The following is an 18,041-nucleotide window of genomic DNA, read 5'->3' on the forward strand; positions in this document are numbered from 1 at the left end:
GTCACCCTGCATCCTCTTAGCATCCTCCTCACAGCTAACACTGCCGCTCAGCTTCGTGTCATCCGCAAACTTGGAGATGCTGCATTTAATTCCCTCATCCAAGTCATTAATATATATTGTAAACAACTGGGGTCCCAGCACTGAGCCTTGCGGTACCCCACTAGTCACTGCCTGCCATTCTGAAAAGGTCCCGTTTATTCCCACTCTTTGCTTCCTGTCTGCTAACCAATTCTCTATCCACATCAATACCTTACCCCCAATACCGTGTGCTTTAAGTTTGCACACTAATCTCCTGTGTGGGACCTTGTCAAAAGCCTTTTGAAAATCCAAATATACCACATCCACTGGTTCTCCCCTATCCACTCTACTAGTTACATCCTCAAAAAATTCTATGAGATTCGTCAGACATGATTTTCCTTTCACAAATCCATGCTGACTTCGTCTGATGATTTCACCACTTTCCAAATGTGCTGTTATCACATCTTTGATGACTGACTCCAGCAGTTTCCCCACCACCGACATTAGGCTAACCGGTCTATAATTCCCCGGTTTCTCTCTCCCTCCTTTTTTAAAAAGTGGGGTTACATTAGCCACCCTCCAATCCTCAGGAACTAGTCCAGAATCTGACGAGTTTTGAAAAATTATCACTAATGCATCCACTATTTCTTGGGCTACTTCCTTAAGCACTCTGGGATGCAGACCATCTGGCCCTGGGGATTTATCTGCCTTTAATCCCTTCAATTTACCCAACACCACTTCAGACTAGACTTCTGAATTCAAATCCCACCAAAGATGTTGAGGAATTGAATTTCAACTAATTTATTTTATCTTATTTAGAAATATATCGTGGAACAAGATGTGCAATCCAGCAACCCACCTATTTAGCACTAGCCTAATCACAGAGCAATTTACATTGACCAATTATCCTATTAACCAATACGTCCTTGGACTGTGGCACTGGAGCACCCAGAAGAAACCCACACTTTCACAGGGAGAATGTACAAACTCCTTACAGACAGTGAATTCTGACACACCGAACTATAATAGCTTCACACTAACTACTGCATTACCATGGTGCCCTTGGTAATTAAATTAAATAAGCCTGGAATAAAAACCCAGTAATAGTACTGACACAGTAAAAGCCCATATGGTTCATTAGGAAGAAAACTGCCATCGTTCTCAGGTATGTTTTCCAAGTTATTTCAGGCCAACAACAAAAACAGAAAAGTCATGTGATGTGGAGAGAAAAAAAGTTAATGATTCAGGTCAATGAAATTTTATCAATATTGGGAATAGTTAGGGGTAGGTTGTAAGATACACTGAAATATTGGAGGGAAGAAGAGAACAAAATGTAAACTCTGACAGAATGGAAGGCAGGGGAGATTAAATGGCAAAAGTCTAGACAAAGAGCAAATGCAGAACAATTATCTGAAATTATTAAAGGGAGCTTGGAAATCTGGAATTAAAATATTGGAATTGCTGATGATCTGAAACTGTTGAGTTCACTGTTGAATCCAGAATGGTATAATGTACCTATTTGGAAGGAGAGGTATTGTTCCTGAAGTCTTAATGTGAGTGAGACAGAGAATTGAAGTGAGTTACTTTCTTCACAAACTGCTGGAATTTTGATCCATTTGGACCTCTCTCTCCAAATGCTTAGCCACCATCAATCCATACACAACAAATTGCCTATTATTTACTGCTACTTAATCCAACACGTTTACATCCTATTTTTCCTCAAACCTCTCTCTGACATGCTGATTCATGCAGATTGACAGGCACTCATTGGTGTCTGCCACCATCAAAGCAGCAAACTCCACAGGCTAGTTACAGTGACACAAATTCTTCCAATTCCGCTATTTTTTATTTCATGCCCAATGGCCTCGAAAATCAAATTCTTTCATAAAATGTATTGCTTATTTCAAATTCTTAACATTTCCAGTTCTAGTTCCAGTTACGTGGTTAAAAGCAAAAGGAAAAGCAAAGCAAAAGTACACAACAATATGGTTGTCTCGCAACTTCTCTCTGAAAGCCAAGCACTCAGCTCAGAGAGAGTTAGGAATGGACCCTAACTTAAATAAAATTAGTCAATGACCTAGCTTCCTTCCTAAATTACTGGTATTAAATATAGTCATTAATTCTCCCATTAATTTAATGAAAGTAAAGACTGACCACAAAGAAATTATACACAAATCATTAAACAAAAAGCTTTTGGTATTTCATTGGTTTCCCATTATATTTTATACATCAGAAACCATGATGATATCACCTGGCAATTAAAAGACAACTCTGTATTGGCCAAAAGCCTTCTGGTTTTGTGCCAATGAAAGTTTGTATGAATTAGTGTTGGGAATTACTCTGCATATTGGATGGAAGGTGTCTGAAGCCTGGAGTTTGTCATTGATGCTTTCCAGAACATGTTAATAGTTTTCCAATGATTAATGCATTGAACTGAAACAGTGCAGGATAGGCAACGGTATCTGATCAGAGAAATAGTCAAACATCTAAAGTTGCTGAAAATAATTGAAGAGTTATTGGAAGCTGTAGGAGAAAATCATATGTGCTTAAGGTTATATGAAATTAAATCCAGGGCAGAAGGTTGGCGGAATTGGCCTATGATGTCTCCATTCAATCCTATAGACAAACCTTATTTGGGCATTGACCCTACAGAAGACTCTATGCTCATCCTTCTTTCCGTCACATTTTACCCCTGATCTTTCCCCATTTTTCCTCTCAAAGGCTCCCGTCTCCATTCAGCCTCCTTCAGCTAAGAAGGAGGATGAATGTTGAGCACGTGATGGACTTCTCCTCAACCTTGGCACCAGCTCAGTCGACAGGAGGCGTGCAGCCTCAGGGACAAGGCATTCTAAGCCAGGCTTAACTCCCCCAAAGGTGAGAGATTCTAATAACGTGCAGCATTCAATTAGCTGACCATAAAAAAAAATCTCTTTTTCATTAACTGATCCAAAGCTCCACTCTAAAGGAAAGGGAATTAGAAAGTCCTAAATCTCTGATTCAGTGAGGTAATTTATTATACCAAGCAAAACCATCATCAAAGCTAGCCCTAAACCTGAAAGATTTTATATAAATCTGAAAGACCATATAAAAGTTTTAGAGAGGGCTCTAAGTTTTCCAAACTACCAATTCAAGATTGTGGGGGAAAAAAATCTAACCTAATCCATCCATTAGGATATTTAACAGGTACCATGGAAATTTTACACACCAGCTGATTTTACTTTATATTCAACTCAGTTTTGGACGAGCTTCAATAGCTGTATTGGCAAATAAGTCTGCTTTTCTTGTAGGTCTTGGGAATTGGGACTATGTGAAAGGTAGCCTTGCATCAGACATTTTAACTGGCCTATAACATGGATATTCATCTTCTAAAGTATGCACTAAGTGAGCAATATAGTGGTGAGAATTCACTGAACTCTACTTCTGAAACTGAGTTCTGCTAATATCAGTTAAACCTATATTCAATGTACACATATCACTATATCACACACTTAATGTACTTAACAGAGGATGAAGTTCAATATAGACATAAACTGAAAATTCATAAGTTGCCCCATGATCTCTAGACATGAGTCTGCCGAGGTCTTTGTCAGTAGAAGTCTGGAACCCTTGAGCAGGACATTCACCTCTTCCAATATACTAACCTAAAATATATTTCAAGGGAGGATATGAAGTTGGGAATTCAATGTCATTTTTCATGCATTCCTTCTCCTTCCGAAAACCCACCCACAACCTAGAGAAGGTAAAGGAAGTTATGAAAACCCCACTTCCTAGCAAGCTGAATGCTGGCCACAGATTGAATCCCAGGAACCTCTTAATATCTTTGAGCTATCAAGAGGATATATGAGGGTAATTTAAAATGAACCCAGAAAGCTTGATTATATTTATGTGGAGAAATATAGGGTAGGGAAAGAACCAAGTCTATGGGGTCCTTTGAGTCTGAAACCCAGCAAATTGGGCTAGAATGACCCTGTGTAATTAAGCAGTGCATAAACATAACAAAGAAATTAAATTTCATTCCAGACAATTCCTGTCAATGTTGCAGGCCTCCCCCATTAATACATATCGATTATATCAACGGCGTTTTTGCTGCACTGATGTTGAGTTAAATCATTTACAACCCAACTTTTTAGGAAGTCACAGTTGGTATTGGAAGGGTATAATTTCTGACTGGCTTTTGGAACCACTGATGTCAGTTTAGTCATTGTTAGCTATGGCCTAATACCACTTCCATTGTGAATTTCACCTTCGACAATGGCATCTTCAATTGTAACAAACTCTGTGTTCTAGGATCTAACAGCAATTGGAGTAACAAAACCTGGACATAGGAAAAAGATTGCCATTGAAATAAATCGTCTGAATATCTCAGAATGGTTACCCGACTACCAACCAGTAAGTTTTATCACCTGCTTGATATCAAAAGGCTTATTCATTATTAGTCAGTGAACAGTATGTCCTTGACCTTCCCTCCAGCACCAATCCATGGCATCTTCTTATCCTGAACCCCAAACCTAACCCAAATCCAAATCATTTTTTTACATCTCAGTCACCATCCCATCCATCCTGAAGTGTTTCAATCTAAGTTGTGTTTTAACTTGCCAACAAGTGGATAAGAAGCATAGGAAGAATGGAATTTAGAAACAGAATTTGCAGTAGGGCAGGTAGGATGTGAAAAAGAAAGCTGCACTAACAATTTAGCAACAAGTCATTGTTCAAATTAACCAACTATTGATATAAAAACTATTTTTATGACATTTAATACAGCCAAATTTGAGTTGAGTAACAAAACTGAGGAAATCTCAGAAGTGGAAAACAGCTTCAATTGACAAGTGAAAAAAAAAGAATTTGAAGGAAATTATACAACAGATGTTAAATACACTAAATGCTGGATATCTTGAACAACCCACACAGATGCTGGAGGTTCTCAGCAAGACAGGCAGTGCCTGTGGAGATGAATACACCATCAACGTTTTGGGCCAAGACTCTCCATCGCTCCTGACTTCATCCCTCTATAGATGCTGCCTGACTTGCTGCATCCTTCCAGCATTTTGTGTGGATTATATGATAGATGAGGTAGGACCATAGTGGTTAAGTTGTTGGACCAGCATCCAGAGACTTGGGGTATTGATCTGCAGATTTAAGTTCATATCCCACCATGGAATAGCTTGAAATTTAAGTTCAAGGAATTAATTAAATCTATTTTATTTTAAAGCTAGTATTGAGAAAGGTGACCACGATACAAATGACTTGTAAAAGGCAATCTAATTTGTTGGTTTTATTCTTACCTCATCTGGATTGTGTGTTCCAGACTCACTTATATACAATTATCCTCTAAAATGGGTCAGCAAACCAATCAGTTGATCAGAAATTAGGGACAGGCTTGCAAAGACTCCTCATACTGGTAATGAATGAAAGGAATCTCTGAATCAACATTAACTATTAAACACTGATGGGCAATTCTCAACATATAAACTGATTTTGACACCTTGATCCTCAAGAGGACAATTAAAAACTATCCGGGGTTACTCAGAACATATTGTGACAGGACAATTCAAATTTGATGTCCAGTCCATGAACATGAAGGAGGTGTCAAAAAGATATATTCAAGTTACTCTGGCTCAATTGACCTAAAAGTAAATTATTTCCTGTTCTATCTCTACACTTGTAAGATAGTTGAGAAGCATTTTTACATAGGAACTGCTGGGGAAAATTGGCCATCAAATCCACCTTCTATCATTTCGTTAGTTCTGTGATACAATTCTGATGGGAGTTGTCGACTAATCAGAACCACCAATCTCTATCAAGGAGTCTACAACAGACCCAGACATGAAGTGAGGAAAGCCCTAGCGAGGTGAGATAGGTCTAAATCTGCATGTTTCTCCCAAGCATGCAATGCTTAACATATATCATAACCAATGTTATTTGTGTACTGTATCCCACAATGTTATGCTCTCAAAGAAATGATCTAATTCACATTTGTATGCATCTATACTAATGCTTCCACCATCTATGTTATGTTTTGTAACTTCAAAACATTAGAATTAATTCAAAGAAACTCATGGGAGTCCAAAATACGGGTTTAAATTCAAGTTTACTTTAAGTGAGGCACACACATATCATGTGATGGCATGATGACGTATGCAATTAACACATTTTACATATAACCCGTAATTAAATATTTAATGCTTAATCAAACTCTATATATATATTATACATTCAAGATTACTCAAATTTTATTGAAATACTAAATATACAAAAATGTACCCATATTTGACGATTCATTTAAAGAAATCAGAATATAATATTAGTCACAAAGATTTCAATGTATTTTGTATCAAATTCCCTAGCCTAATGATTTAACTGATAATTTTAACCATTCTTGATTAAAATAGGCGATATCCTCAATTACATGCAGTGTACTGGTGATATTGTACTGTAATGGCTATATATTCCTTCATCAGAAGGCAGCTGAATTTTTAAGGTGAATCCAGTATGTGTATACTATATTGTGAATCTAGTACAAATGACAAGCAAAGATTTCTGCACTTTATTTGAGTTATTTAATGCAATTGTTACATATATATTATGTAGCTCAAAGTGAGTAGGTCTTTTTTTTAACTTCAAACTTTGTGTATTTACTTACATGCAATAATGGAAAATATAGTAATTTTCACTAAATTTCCAATGAAAAAAACTTACTGCATATTTTTAGTTGTGGGGAAAAAAGTTTGAAAGATCCTCTTTTGGTATTGTCTTTCTGGACAGGGCTCTGATAAATATAGTCAGTACAGTAATATGGAATATTTGAACTATCAAGGACTAAAATCTTCCATTAATCATTTTTAAATACTTCTTTTCTACATTGACAAACAAACTTTGCCAGTCAATCTCATCCACTGAAATTTTCTTCCTGTATTTTAACATTACTTTTTTAGGTGTTGGGCACAGGCTGGATGAAGTTTTTTTTTTGCTCATGGGGGCAAAGTGAAAAACCCAGAATTCAAAAAGTGCTATGGATTCAGACATATCTTCCTCAGTTTGCATCAATTCCAATGGGGCTGCAGTTGTTTCGGGTCATTGTTGTTTCCAAGTAGCAAATGATGGCTGCAAGTACGTCAGCTCATCATACTGTATGTAACACTCAATTCTAGAGGCAAAAGGTCAATGCACACCTGAAGGTATCTGATTTCAATCCCCGTACTTTATATTTTCAAACACCATTTCATGGACAGGAATTCCATTCAGCAAATTGAAAGAAGAGTAGGAACAAAGGAATTCTTGTTACATTTATGCGGCACTTGGTGAAATCACACCTGGAGCACTGCATGTAGTTTTATATTGAAGGAAACCTCTATTTGTCTTAAAGGTAGTGCAGCACAGTCACTAGGATGAATACTGGCATGAAGAAATGTACTGTGAGTAGAATTAGGGTTTACTTACTGGAGTTTGGAACCCATACAAGACTTTGAAAGGGACGTCAATGTAGCTGCTGGAAAGCTGTTTCCATTCTCTATTATATCTAGCACTGGAGCAAAGCATTAAAATAGGAGAATCGGCCATTTTGTACTGAGTTTTGCAGATATTTATTTGCTAAATGGGTTGTAAATCCTTGAGATACTCTACTTCTTAAGTCTACAAGTCATTAAGCATATTCAAGACTGAGGCCAAAAGTTTCTGAATACTAGAGAGTCCCGGATTTTCTATAGTTCAGACAGGGAAGGGATTTCAATGGAAAATCAGCCTGTTTTCTGTGCTGTAGTGTTCTATGGTTCTATGATCTTGCTGAAAGGAGGGACAATCTGCAGAAGCCATATGGCCTATTCCTGATTCTATTTTGTTTGTTCTTACAATCTAACTCACATCACAATATAATTAACTGCAATTCAGAATGACTCACATTATAAAGCCAATTAGCTTACATCTAATTCTGTTACATTCCAAAATATTTTAGCAAAATTTCTATGGGAATCCATACTTGAAGTTATTCAATATAAAGTAGAAATGGGTCAGCTCAAAACTTCCAGAAACAGGCCAAATTTAAGCACAAACCATTACAGAAGTAGGTCAGACTTGTACTTTTCAACTGCAACATACATTAGCCACAAAGTTTTTGAAATTTCAAGGTGATTGCACCCCAGTGACAGCTACTCAATAAACAAAAACCTGGTGAACAACTGAATAAGCAGAGAGATCTGAAAACTAAACAAAGCAGATCGTGGAAGGATTAGCTCAGGGAAAGAGGGCTTGAGTTCAAAGACAGGTAAAGAGAGAAAAAAATAAAAGAGAAAACAATATGTCAAGAGAGAGGGGGAGAAAAGGCAGGCATTAGCAATTCCCAAATCAGCAAAATGGTCCTTACTTTGTTAATTACTAGATGCATCTTTCAGAATCAGAATCAGGTTTAATATCACTGACAATGTCATGAAATTTGATGTCTTTAATGCAGCAGTAAAATGCAATACTTAATAATAGGGGCGAAAACTGAATTACAGTAAGTATATATATTAAATAGTTAAATTAAGTAAGTAGTGCAAATATAAAAACAAAAATAAAAGTAGTGAGGTAGTGTTTTTGGGTTCAATGTCCATTCAGAAATTGGATGACAGAGGGGAAGAAGCAATGAGAGCAGGGCATGTCCCTGGTGATGGGGGCCCTTAACGATGGAAGCCACCTTTTTGAGGCATCACTTCTTGAAGATGTCCTGGATACTACAGGGGCTAGTGCACATAGCAACTTAGAAAACCTACAGCACAATACAGGCCCTTTGGCCCACAATGCTGTGCCAAACATGTACTTACTTTAGAGATTTCCTAGCATTATCCATAGCCCTCCATTTTTCTAAGTTCCATGTACCTATCCAAGAGTCTCTTAAAAGACCCTATTGTATCTACCACCATCATCAATAGCCCATTCCATGCACTCACCACTCTCTGCATAAAAAACTTACCCCTGACATCTCCTCTGTACCTACTTCCAAGCACATTAAAACTGCCCTCTCGTGTTAGCCATTTCAGCCTTGGGGAAAAACCTCTGACTATCCACACGATCAATGCCTGCCATCATCTTCTACACCTCTAGCAGGTCATATCTTATACACCTCTATCAGGTCATGTCTCATCCTCTGTCACTCCAAGGAACTGACTGACAAGGAACATAATGGAACCCCCCATACCAGACAGCGTTGCAGCCAGCTAGAATGCTCCCTATGGTACACCTGTAGAAATTTGGGAGTATCTTTGGTGACATACCCAATCTCCTCAAACTCCTAATATACCCACTGTCATGTTTTCTTTATAGCTGCATCGATATGTTGGACCCAGGGTAGATCCTCAGAGATGTCGACACCCAGGAACTTGAAATTGCACATTCTTTCCATTTCTGATCTCTCTATGAGGACTGTTTGTGTTCCCTCATCTTACCCTTTCTGAAGTCCATAATCAGTTCTTTGGTCTTACTAATGTTGAATGCAAGGTTGTTGCTGTGAGAACACTCAACTAACTGATATATCTCGCTCCTGTATGCCCTCTTATCAACATCTGAAATTCTACCAACAGTAGTTGTGTCACCAGCAAATTTATAGATGGCATTTGAGCTGTGCTTAGCCACACAGTCATGAGTGCAGGGAGAGTAGAGCAGTGGGCTAAGTACACATCCTTGAGGTGCATCAGTGTTGATTATTAGCAAGGTGGAGATCTTACTTCTGATCTGCACAGATTGTGGTCTTCCATTTAGGAAGTCGAGGATCTAGTTGCAGAGGAAGGATGAAATTAATGGGCAACAAGTAAGTAAATATAGCAGTTTTATGAAATACACTGTGTTTTCAACATGATACCGTTGCAGAGATGCAGATCCGCCAGCACTATGTTGGAACTTGGAGTTTATGGGGTCATTTTTGCTCACAAGTTGTCAACTTGCGTATTGGGATACATTGTTTACATATTGTTAATACTTAGTAAATTCTAGCCTGATAATCATAAAAGTGGATGATAGTAGACCAAACTCTGAAAGGACACAACTGAAGTGGAAATAAATCTAAATGGAAGCTTTAGCACCAGATTAGAAATGAATGAAACCACAGTGAAGAATTTTCATTCAAGATTTAATGTCTAATAGTGGAATATCCACTTTGCTGCTAAGACGTTATCTTATCTACTGAAAGAATTTGATCATCAACACAGCTTGAGGTTTTGTTTTCAGTTTGAAATACAAACAATTCCATACAATTGGTACATTTTAACATTTAGAGCTATTTAATTCCTATCCCCATTCCCATTACGACATGTTAGTCCATATAGTCTTCTATTCCGTCCAGGTATCCTCAAAACTGATGGCATGAACATCGATTTCTCCTTCTGGTATTTTTTTCCTTTTCTCCTCCCCCTTCCCTCTTCTTCTATTCCCCACTCTGGCCTCTTTCCTCTACTCCTCACCTGTCTATCACCTCTCCCTGGTGTTCTCCTTCTTCCCCTTTTTCCCATGGTCCATTCTCCTCTCTTGTCACATTCCTTCTTCTCCAGCCTTTTACCTTGCCCATCTACATGGCTTCATCTATCACCTACCAGCTAGTCCTCCTTCCCCTCCCCCCCACCTTTTATTCTGATGTCTTCCCCCTTCCTTTCTGGTCTTGATGAAGGGCCTCGGCCTGAAACATCAATTGTTTATTCATTTCTGTAGATGCTGCCTGACTTGCTGAGTTCCTTCAGCATTTTGTGTGTGTTGACCTAGTAGTACTTCTTCCCACTTTTAGTCCCAGTTTCACTCTATCTCCTCTTTTTCATCCTCTTTTAGCCCAAGTGGCATCCCTCTGGAGCAGAGGACAGAGGACAACACTACTGATCTTCCAACAATTCTTCAACTCTATGGCCAATATTCTCATCTAGTCAGTCTGTTGCTGCCAGAATTACCCAGTTAGAGAGGCAACAGAGGTCAAGAGGCTGATTAATTAGTTCTACCTACATGTGCACGTTTCACTTTATACTTTTGGTTATTCTAAATATGGCAGCATCTCATGTTGAATCTCTATTACAGTATGGCCTCTGATATAAGTGCACTGTTTATCAACCAGTCATTAATAAAATACTGTATCTGGGCTGTATTTATTTAAAACACTGTACATCTTTATGATTGGCTACTAAAGGTGACATAATTGAGAAAGTTCACAATGCCTAGAAATCCTATTAAAAAGCACCTTACAGGAATAAAAATGCATTTGAACTGACAGTAGAACTTTGTTCTGCTTCATCTTCCAGCTCATGCTCTGGAAGTGTCAGAGAGCACTTGTCATTGTGGGCCATCCAGAGGGCACCTTTTCAAATTTTCTTTAAAACATTGGTCGGGTGAATTGATCATCCAGAGTTGATTTTCTGTTTGATTTTGTAAAGGAACCTATCTAAGGTGTTGATCATGGAATTTTACAACCTGTAGTTTAAGTTATCAGATTTTTCCACATAATGGATCAAAACTGAGTCAAAATATAATTTAATGTTACATGTTTATACAAACCAGAAGTCCATACTGTTCCTGGTGAATGACCTTACTAAGCAGAATATAGTGATGTGAATTTCACATCAATTGGTACATGATGTAAACACTTCCAAAGAGCTTTGGTTATGGTTAATACTACAGTGCTAGCTAGATCCTGGTTTAATAGGCATGACACAGTTGGGAACTTTTAAAACAATCACATGTGATAATCACCCAGAGAATGGAAGAGAGATCACACAATCTACTATAGCCGCAAAATATTACATAATTAGTAAGTAAATACAGTTTAAATAAAGACAGTGAGCTTCAATTGATCCCAAATTTTATTGAGATCTGATTAAAAAAGAAGCTAAAGTTTTAGATGCAATCTGAAAAATATAAACAAATTCATTAACTATTTCTGCATGCGTCTGAAATACATCATTAATGTGGCATGTGTGTTAAATGTGCTTTCTTTGTATCTGTGATTGTAAATTGTGTTTATTTTGCAGTGCATGCAAAGCAAAAATATATCATGAGGAAAACATGTATAAATAAAAAAATTCTGTAACTTGAACTGCATTATCTTGCATACATTAGCAGACATGAATTATTTTTGTTTTAATATTTAATTTTTCACATATTCTAAATATGTTTCCACACTGATAGAGGAAGGAAACTCCATTATGATAGCATGTATATTGTAAATAATAAAGTAAATAAAAATGTAAGATTGCTAATTATTGATATAAAGGCTGCATCATAGTATAGGTTTACAATGATTTGATTGACTGGATTTTTAACTTTTTAGCTCTTGCATATCCAGTTTCTTCATTGGAATCTCTGTTATTGCATCAAATTATTGATAGGTACCCAATGTCCATTGTATATTAGACAGCATTTTCACACAGTTGTCAATTCATCGTGTATTCCCTGCATCAGCAGTAGTTCTGATGGAGTTACTATAAATAAGATACAGTGTAATGTTTGCAATGCATGTCTCTGTGCGTGTCAAATTGCTGATAGCAGTTTCTGTTCTTAATTCATTGGTAGGTGGCTTGCAAAAACAAACTGAAATTTAAATGTTTTTTGTTTTAAAGCTGCATGACTCTACAACTGTGTTCTCTTTGTTCTAAAAGTACAGTAATGCAGTAATGTGAACTGTACAGTAACTCCTGAGATGTGATTGTATGTTTCGTATATGTGCTTACCCTTGACATGATGATGTTGTGGTTTCTATAACATAATAAATCATACCAAGGCATTTCAGAGGAGTGTTATCATGTAACATTTGACACTGACTCACAAAAAGAGATAATAGGCTAAATATTGCATCATGGAAATGGGAAATCCGGAGCATCTTATGACGAGGTTGAACGGTTTAAGGAGAGAAATCCAGGGGGTTTTTTTGTTTCAATAGCTGAAAGTAGGGCTTCTAGTCATGAAAATTTAAAATCAGGGATGAGAAGAGTGAGGAGTTTTGGAACATTAGTGAGTCAGGGTGTGAAGCACCTTCAATTACTCCAAAAGACTGAGGTTTGGTAAAATACTGAAAGGCTTTTATTCGCTGTACAATATGACCTCCACAGTGAGTGTCTGCCCCCAGACTGAGGGGGAGGGGCAAGGCGAACACCTTTGTACAGGACTCTGTGGGAGGAGCCACAGGGGCAGTCAGCAGAGGGGTGTGTCCAGACAGGTAACCGAGTTACAACATATATACATGGTTTACCACAGGGTGGACCAATGGGATTGAGAGATCTAAAATCAAGCATGAGAATTCTAAAAAAAAATTCATGGCATTGTCAGACTGGGGCAATGTGGGTCAATGAACAGAGGAGTGGTGAGTGTGCATAAGTTGAACTTTGACGTTTGAGCTTTCTCACTGCATTGCAAATCACAAACTTGAATTACCTATTTAACTTAATATTAAATGCAAAGTACTCCCTTTATATGGTTTGTAAAAGGAAAGGTTGACCCTTTCTCTTACAGGAAAGGAATAATTATGCATTGTCTTTAGTGGCCAGGGATTTGATTTGTTGGATGTACTGATTATAAGAGGAAGTTCTATTAATAAGAAAAGGAAAACAGGTATTTATACAAAGCTTTTCATGACCAGGACATCTAGACTTCTTTTCAGCCACTGAAGAACTGTTCTATTTAAGGGTAACTACTGTTCTATGGTAGGAAACCTAAAAAACAATTTCTGCACAGAAGGCTCCCACCAATAGCAAGGTGGAAATGATGAGATGATTATTTATAAAAGAGGGATAACTGTTGGCCAGGAGTTTAGGGAGAAATCTCTTGTTTTCCTTCCAATCTGTTCTGTGAAATCTTTTACAAATACCAGAAAGAATAGTTGGAGATTCATCTCAAAGATGGCACCTCTAGCAAAGCAGCATGATCTCAACACTGCTCTGGGATATTTATTTTGTAAAATTATATTCACAACCCTGAAAGCAGGACTTGAACCCATAACTTCCTGATTCAGGTAGCATGGTCTGGTAGCAGGAAATCCTGAACTGGAGTTTTGAATTATATACACAGATAAAACATATGAGGTTTGTCTGACTGAGAATTCATGTTGCAGACTTTCCACATGCTGAACATTGGCTTTTCATTTTTTTTTCTCTCTCACGTGCAGAAAACTCAAGAATTTACAACCAAAATGGTGGTACATTTATTTGGAGGGCAAGCATTTGCACTCTGTAACCAACCCTGCTGTGAAATTTCAATGCTAGACAGTCACCTGGCCTCAAAGGAAAAGGCCCATTTTATTGAAGTGAATTGATATTTAGATTTACCTGCCCATGGCTACACTTGTGAATGTGATGCATGATGGCTGTGTTGATATCTGTTTGAAGGACAGATTACAGTTTTCATCAAAAGTTATTGCATTTTTATCAGCCAATGATCAATGAAAAAAGAAATGCAAATTTTATGAAAACATGCTGAGAAAAAGGACCGAGTATTGGTTGCAATTTCCCTCAAAACAAATTCTGTGCAGTAAACTTTACATGAATACTTGTCAACATTACACAATGGCTTTGGAACAAGTGAATCAATAAATCCTTTGTCTGAATGTTTTGCAGACCTGCCTATCACTATTTCCTCAAAGCTTTTTAGGCCAGTATAGGACAGAAAGACTCCTCTGTTGTCTTGTCTCAGTTAGATTCTCTGTGCCTTTTGATTTTTTATGTTGCTCTCTTTTGACTGAAGGATGAATTCTAAAGAGCATATTTCACTCCACCCTCCCTTTTATGCAGCTCTGTGGTTAATGTACTTCTTTGAAAGACATGACTATGAGCTGCTATGTACTGTAGTTCTAAGAAAGCTCTAGAATACCGGAGAGCTCTGAATGGAGCATGTGAAAACTGTCAACTCTGCTTCCAGGAATGCATTTCTTATTCAGTTCTTCCTCCAGATAACCTGATGGTGGTTTTACTAATAACACCGAGAACTAAATCTGTAGACTTTGGAAGTGTGTTTCATGGAAGTATCATGTGTTTCCATGGTGAGTGATTAAATGGTATGGCAGTTCAGTATTTTTTGTATTGAATATTAATCTGTGCTTCTTTCTCATTCACAACCTCATTCCAGCTGCCCTAAGGTTGTTGTAGAACCCACAATTTGTTGAGCATTTATAAGTATAAAATGATTGATAGCAACAGATATAAATTATGCTACAATTTTAAAAAAAGCTTATTTAATAACAATCTCTGAAGCATTTACAATAGTGAAGTGGTCTGCCTGCTGAATTTCAGTCCAAATGCAATTGCTAGAATCTGCCTTTTAAAAATAATGTAGTAATATAAGTAAGATTTTACATTTCCCTAGTTTTTGCTGATTGCCAGAGATGGTAATTACAACAAACAGATACTGCAATGCTCATGAAAGTTTTGTTCCTGTGATTACAATTTTAGTTGTAAACGGAATTGTAATCTAGCCAGTGCAATTTCAAATGCACTTTGGGTGAAATTTTCCCAAAGCAGAAACTTGACCAATTATGTTTCATCAAATATGCATATGATGTCTGAAGTGGTCACATTACATAGAAAGCTCATCAAGTAAGATGACATTCTGATCCTAAAGGTAAATATGTTAATTGATCCTTTGTATCTTCAGACCTGTTGGTTTGTATTTAAATCTCCTTATTCTAGTACAAAAACATTATCAATGTTTTTCTGTTTCTTTTCTCAAGAATGATCTGATGGAATGGCTCTCAATCATTGGCCTTGCTCAATATTACAAGACACTCGTGGAGAATGGTTATGAAAACATTGAGTTTATCACTGATATCACCTGGGAGGACCTTCAGGAAATTGGTATCACAAAGTTGGGTGAGTCGTGGGCATTCTACATTTGCCTTCTTTTTTTGGGGATCATTTTAGATAGTTTGTGCTTGAGGCCCATAAATGAACAAAAATGAAAGAATCTAATGATAAAGGAGCATTACGCCCACTTTCCTGGTTCTTTTCAATACTTTTGAATATGTATGTTCAATGGGTTCATAACCTTTAACAAGGTCTGCTGCAGAATGTACAAACATGAATCTAGCTGTTATCTTTCTACAAAACATTACTAAAACCCAGGGGTTAGTCACATGACAATTATTAATGGGGTGAAAGACTTAAAGTAACATAGTTCATAATCAACAACATAGAGTTATAATGTACTGAAACAGGTCCTTCAACTAACTCTGTCCATACTGGTAATTTAGTGTCTACTAATACCACTCCCAATTTCCAGTCCCAGCCCAATGCCATTAAATTTTAAGAACATCATAATATTTATTAGATATTGTAAGAGAACCTGTATCCACCAATGCCTCAGGAAGTACACTCCAGATTTCAACCATATAACCATATAACAATTACAGCACGGAAACAGGCCATCTTGGCCCTTCTAGTCCGTGCCGAACTCTTACTCTCACCTAGTCCCACTGACCTGCACTCAGCCTATAACCCTCCATTCCTTTCCCGTCCATATAGTTGTCCAATTTAACTTTAAATAACAACTTCGAACCTGCCTCAACCACTTCTGCTGGAAACTCGTTCCACACAGCTACCACTCTCTGAGTAAAGAAGTTTCTCCTCATGTTACCCCTAAACTTTTGCCCTTTAACTCTCAACTCATGTCCTCTTGTTTGAATCTCCCCTACTCTCAATGGAAAAAGCCTATCCACGTCAACTCTATCTGTCCCCCTCATAATTTTAAATACCTCTATCAAGTCCCCCCCTCAACTTTCTACGTTTCAAAGAATAAAAACCCAACTTGTTCAACCTTTCTCTGTAACTTAGGTGATGAAACCCGGGTAACATTCTAGTAAATCTTTTCTGTACTCTCTCTATTTTGTTGACATCTTTCCTATAATTCAGTGACCAAAACTGTACACAGTACTCCAAATTTGGCCTCACCAATGCCTTGTACAATTTCAACATTACATCCCAACTCCTATACTCAATGCTCTGATTTATAAAGGCCAGCATACCAAAAGCTTTCTTCACCACCCTATCCACATGAGATTCCACCTTCAGGGAACTATGCACCATTATTCCTAGATCCCTCTGCTCTACTGCATTCTTTAATGCCCTACCATTTACCATGTATGTCCTATTTTGATTAGTCCTACCAAAATGCAACACCTCACATTTATCAGCATTAAACTCTATCTGCCATCTTTCAGCCTACTCTTCTAACCGGCCTAAATCTCTCTGCAAGCTTTGAAAACCTACTTCATTATCCACAACTCCACCTATCTTAGTATCATCTGCATACTTACTCATCCAATTTACTACCCCATCATCCAGATCATTAATGTATATGACAAATAACATTGGACCCAGTAAGATCCCTGAGGCACACCACTAGTCACTGACCTCCAATCTGACAAACAGTTATCCACCACCACTCTCTGGCGTCTCCCATCTAGCCACTGCTGAATCCATTTTACTACTTCAATATTAATACCTAACAATTGAACCTTCCTAACCAACCTTCCATGTGGGACCTTGTGGAACCATGCTCTGGGTGAAAAAATTCAAGTCCTTCTAAATCTCTGACTCCTTATCTAAAACATATCAATGTTTCTGCTAAGGAGAAAAGTTTCTCACTATCTATCCGCACTATGCTCCTCATAATTTTATATACCTCAGTTAGGTCTCACCTTAACCTTCTCAGCTTTCTGAGCCCTAAGGAAAACAAATTCTGCATATCCAGTTGAAAGCTATAGCTGAAACAGGCCATCACATGGAACATCAAGGTGAATCCCCTTTGCCACCACTCCAGCGTAATTATTATCCTTTTCATTGTGCAGTGACACATATAAGACCTTTCTGATGTTCCTCCTTTACCTAATACTTCCAACAGGCAGATCTCTTCTTCACCTCCCTAAACCCATAACCCCTACTGGGGCTGCAGCTTGCCAGAGTCCTCTGTCCCGGGCCGATAGAAGATCGATCAGCCCTATGGCTTCCATTTTCCCCACACGATTTCATACGTTTTCCACACAAAGATCCTCCCTCTCCGAGGGAGGAGGCCTTCCTGTAGCTCTGGGTTTTTACAGG

General features: G+C 37.8%; 1 protein-coding gene across 4 annotated transcripts in view; it reads left to right on the forward strand.

The window, feature by feature from the left end:
- Positions 1-18,041, forward strand: part of caskin1 (CASK interacting protein 1) — a 732,522-nt gene that overhangs the window by 691,707 nt on the left and 22,774 nt on the right. For 2 of the 4 annotated variants that reach the window (XM_072269050.1, XM_072269052.1), the window contains 2 exons: positions 4,306-4,407; positions 15,677-15,815. In XM_072269050.1, the coding sequence (XP_072125151.1) occupies positions 4,306-4,407; positions 15,677-15,815 (241 nt within the window). The remainder of the gene's footprint in view (positions 1-4,305; positions 4,408-15,676; positions 15,816-18,041) is intronic. The other 2 variants (XM_072269053.1, XM_072269054.1) reach the window with 1 other exon arrangement.

The sequence above is a fragment of the Mobula birostris genome, chromosome 9 (genome assembly GCF_030028105.1).
Source record: "Mobula birostris isolate sMobBir1 chromosome 9, sMobBir1.hap1, whole genome shotgun sequence".
Classification (NCBI taxonomy): domain Eukaryota; kingdom Metazoa; phylum Chordata; class Chondrichthyes; order Myliobatiformes; family Myliobatidae; genus Mobula; species Mobula birostris.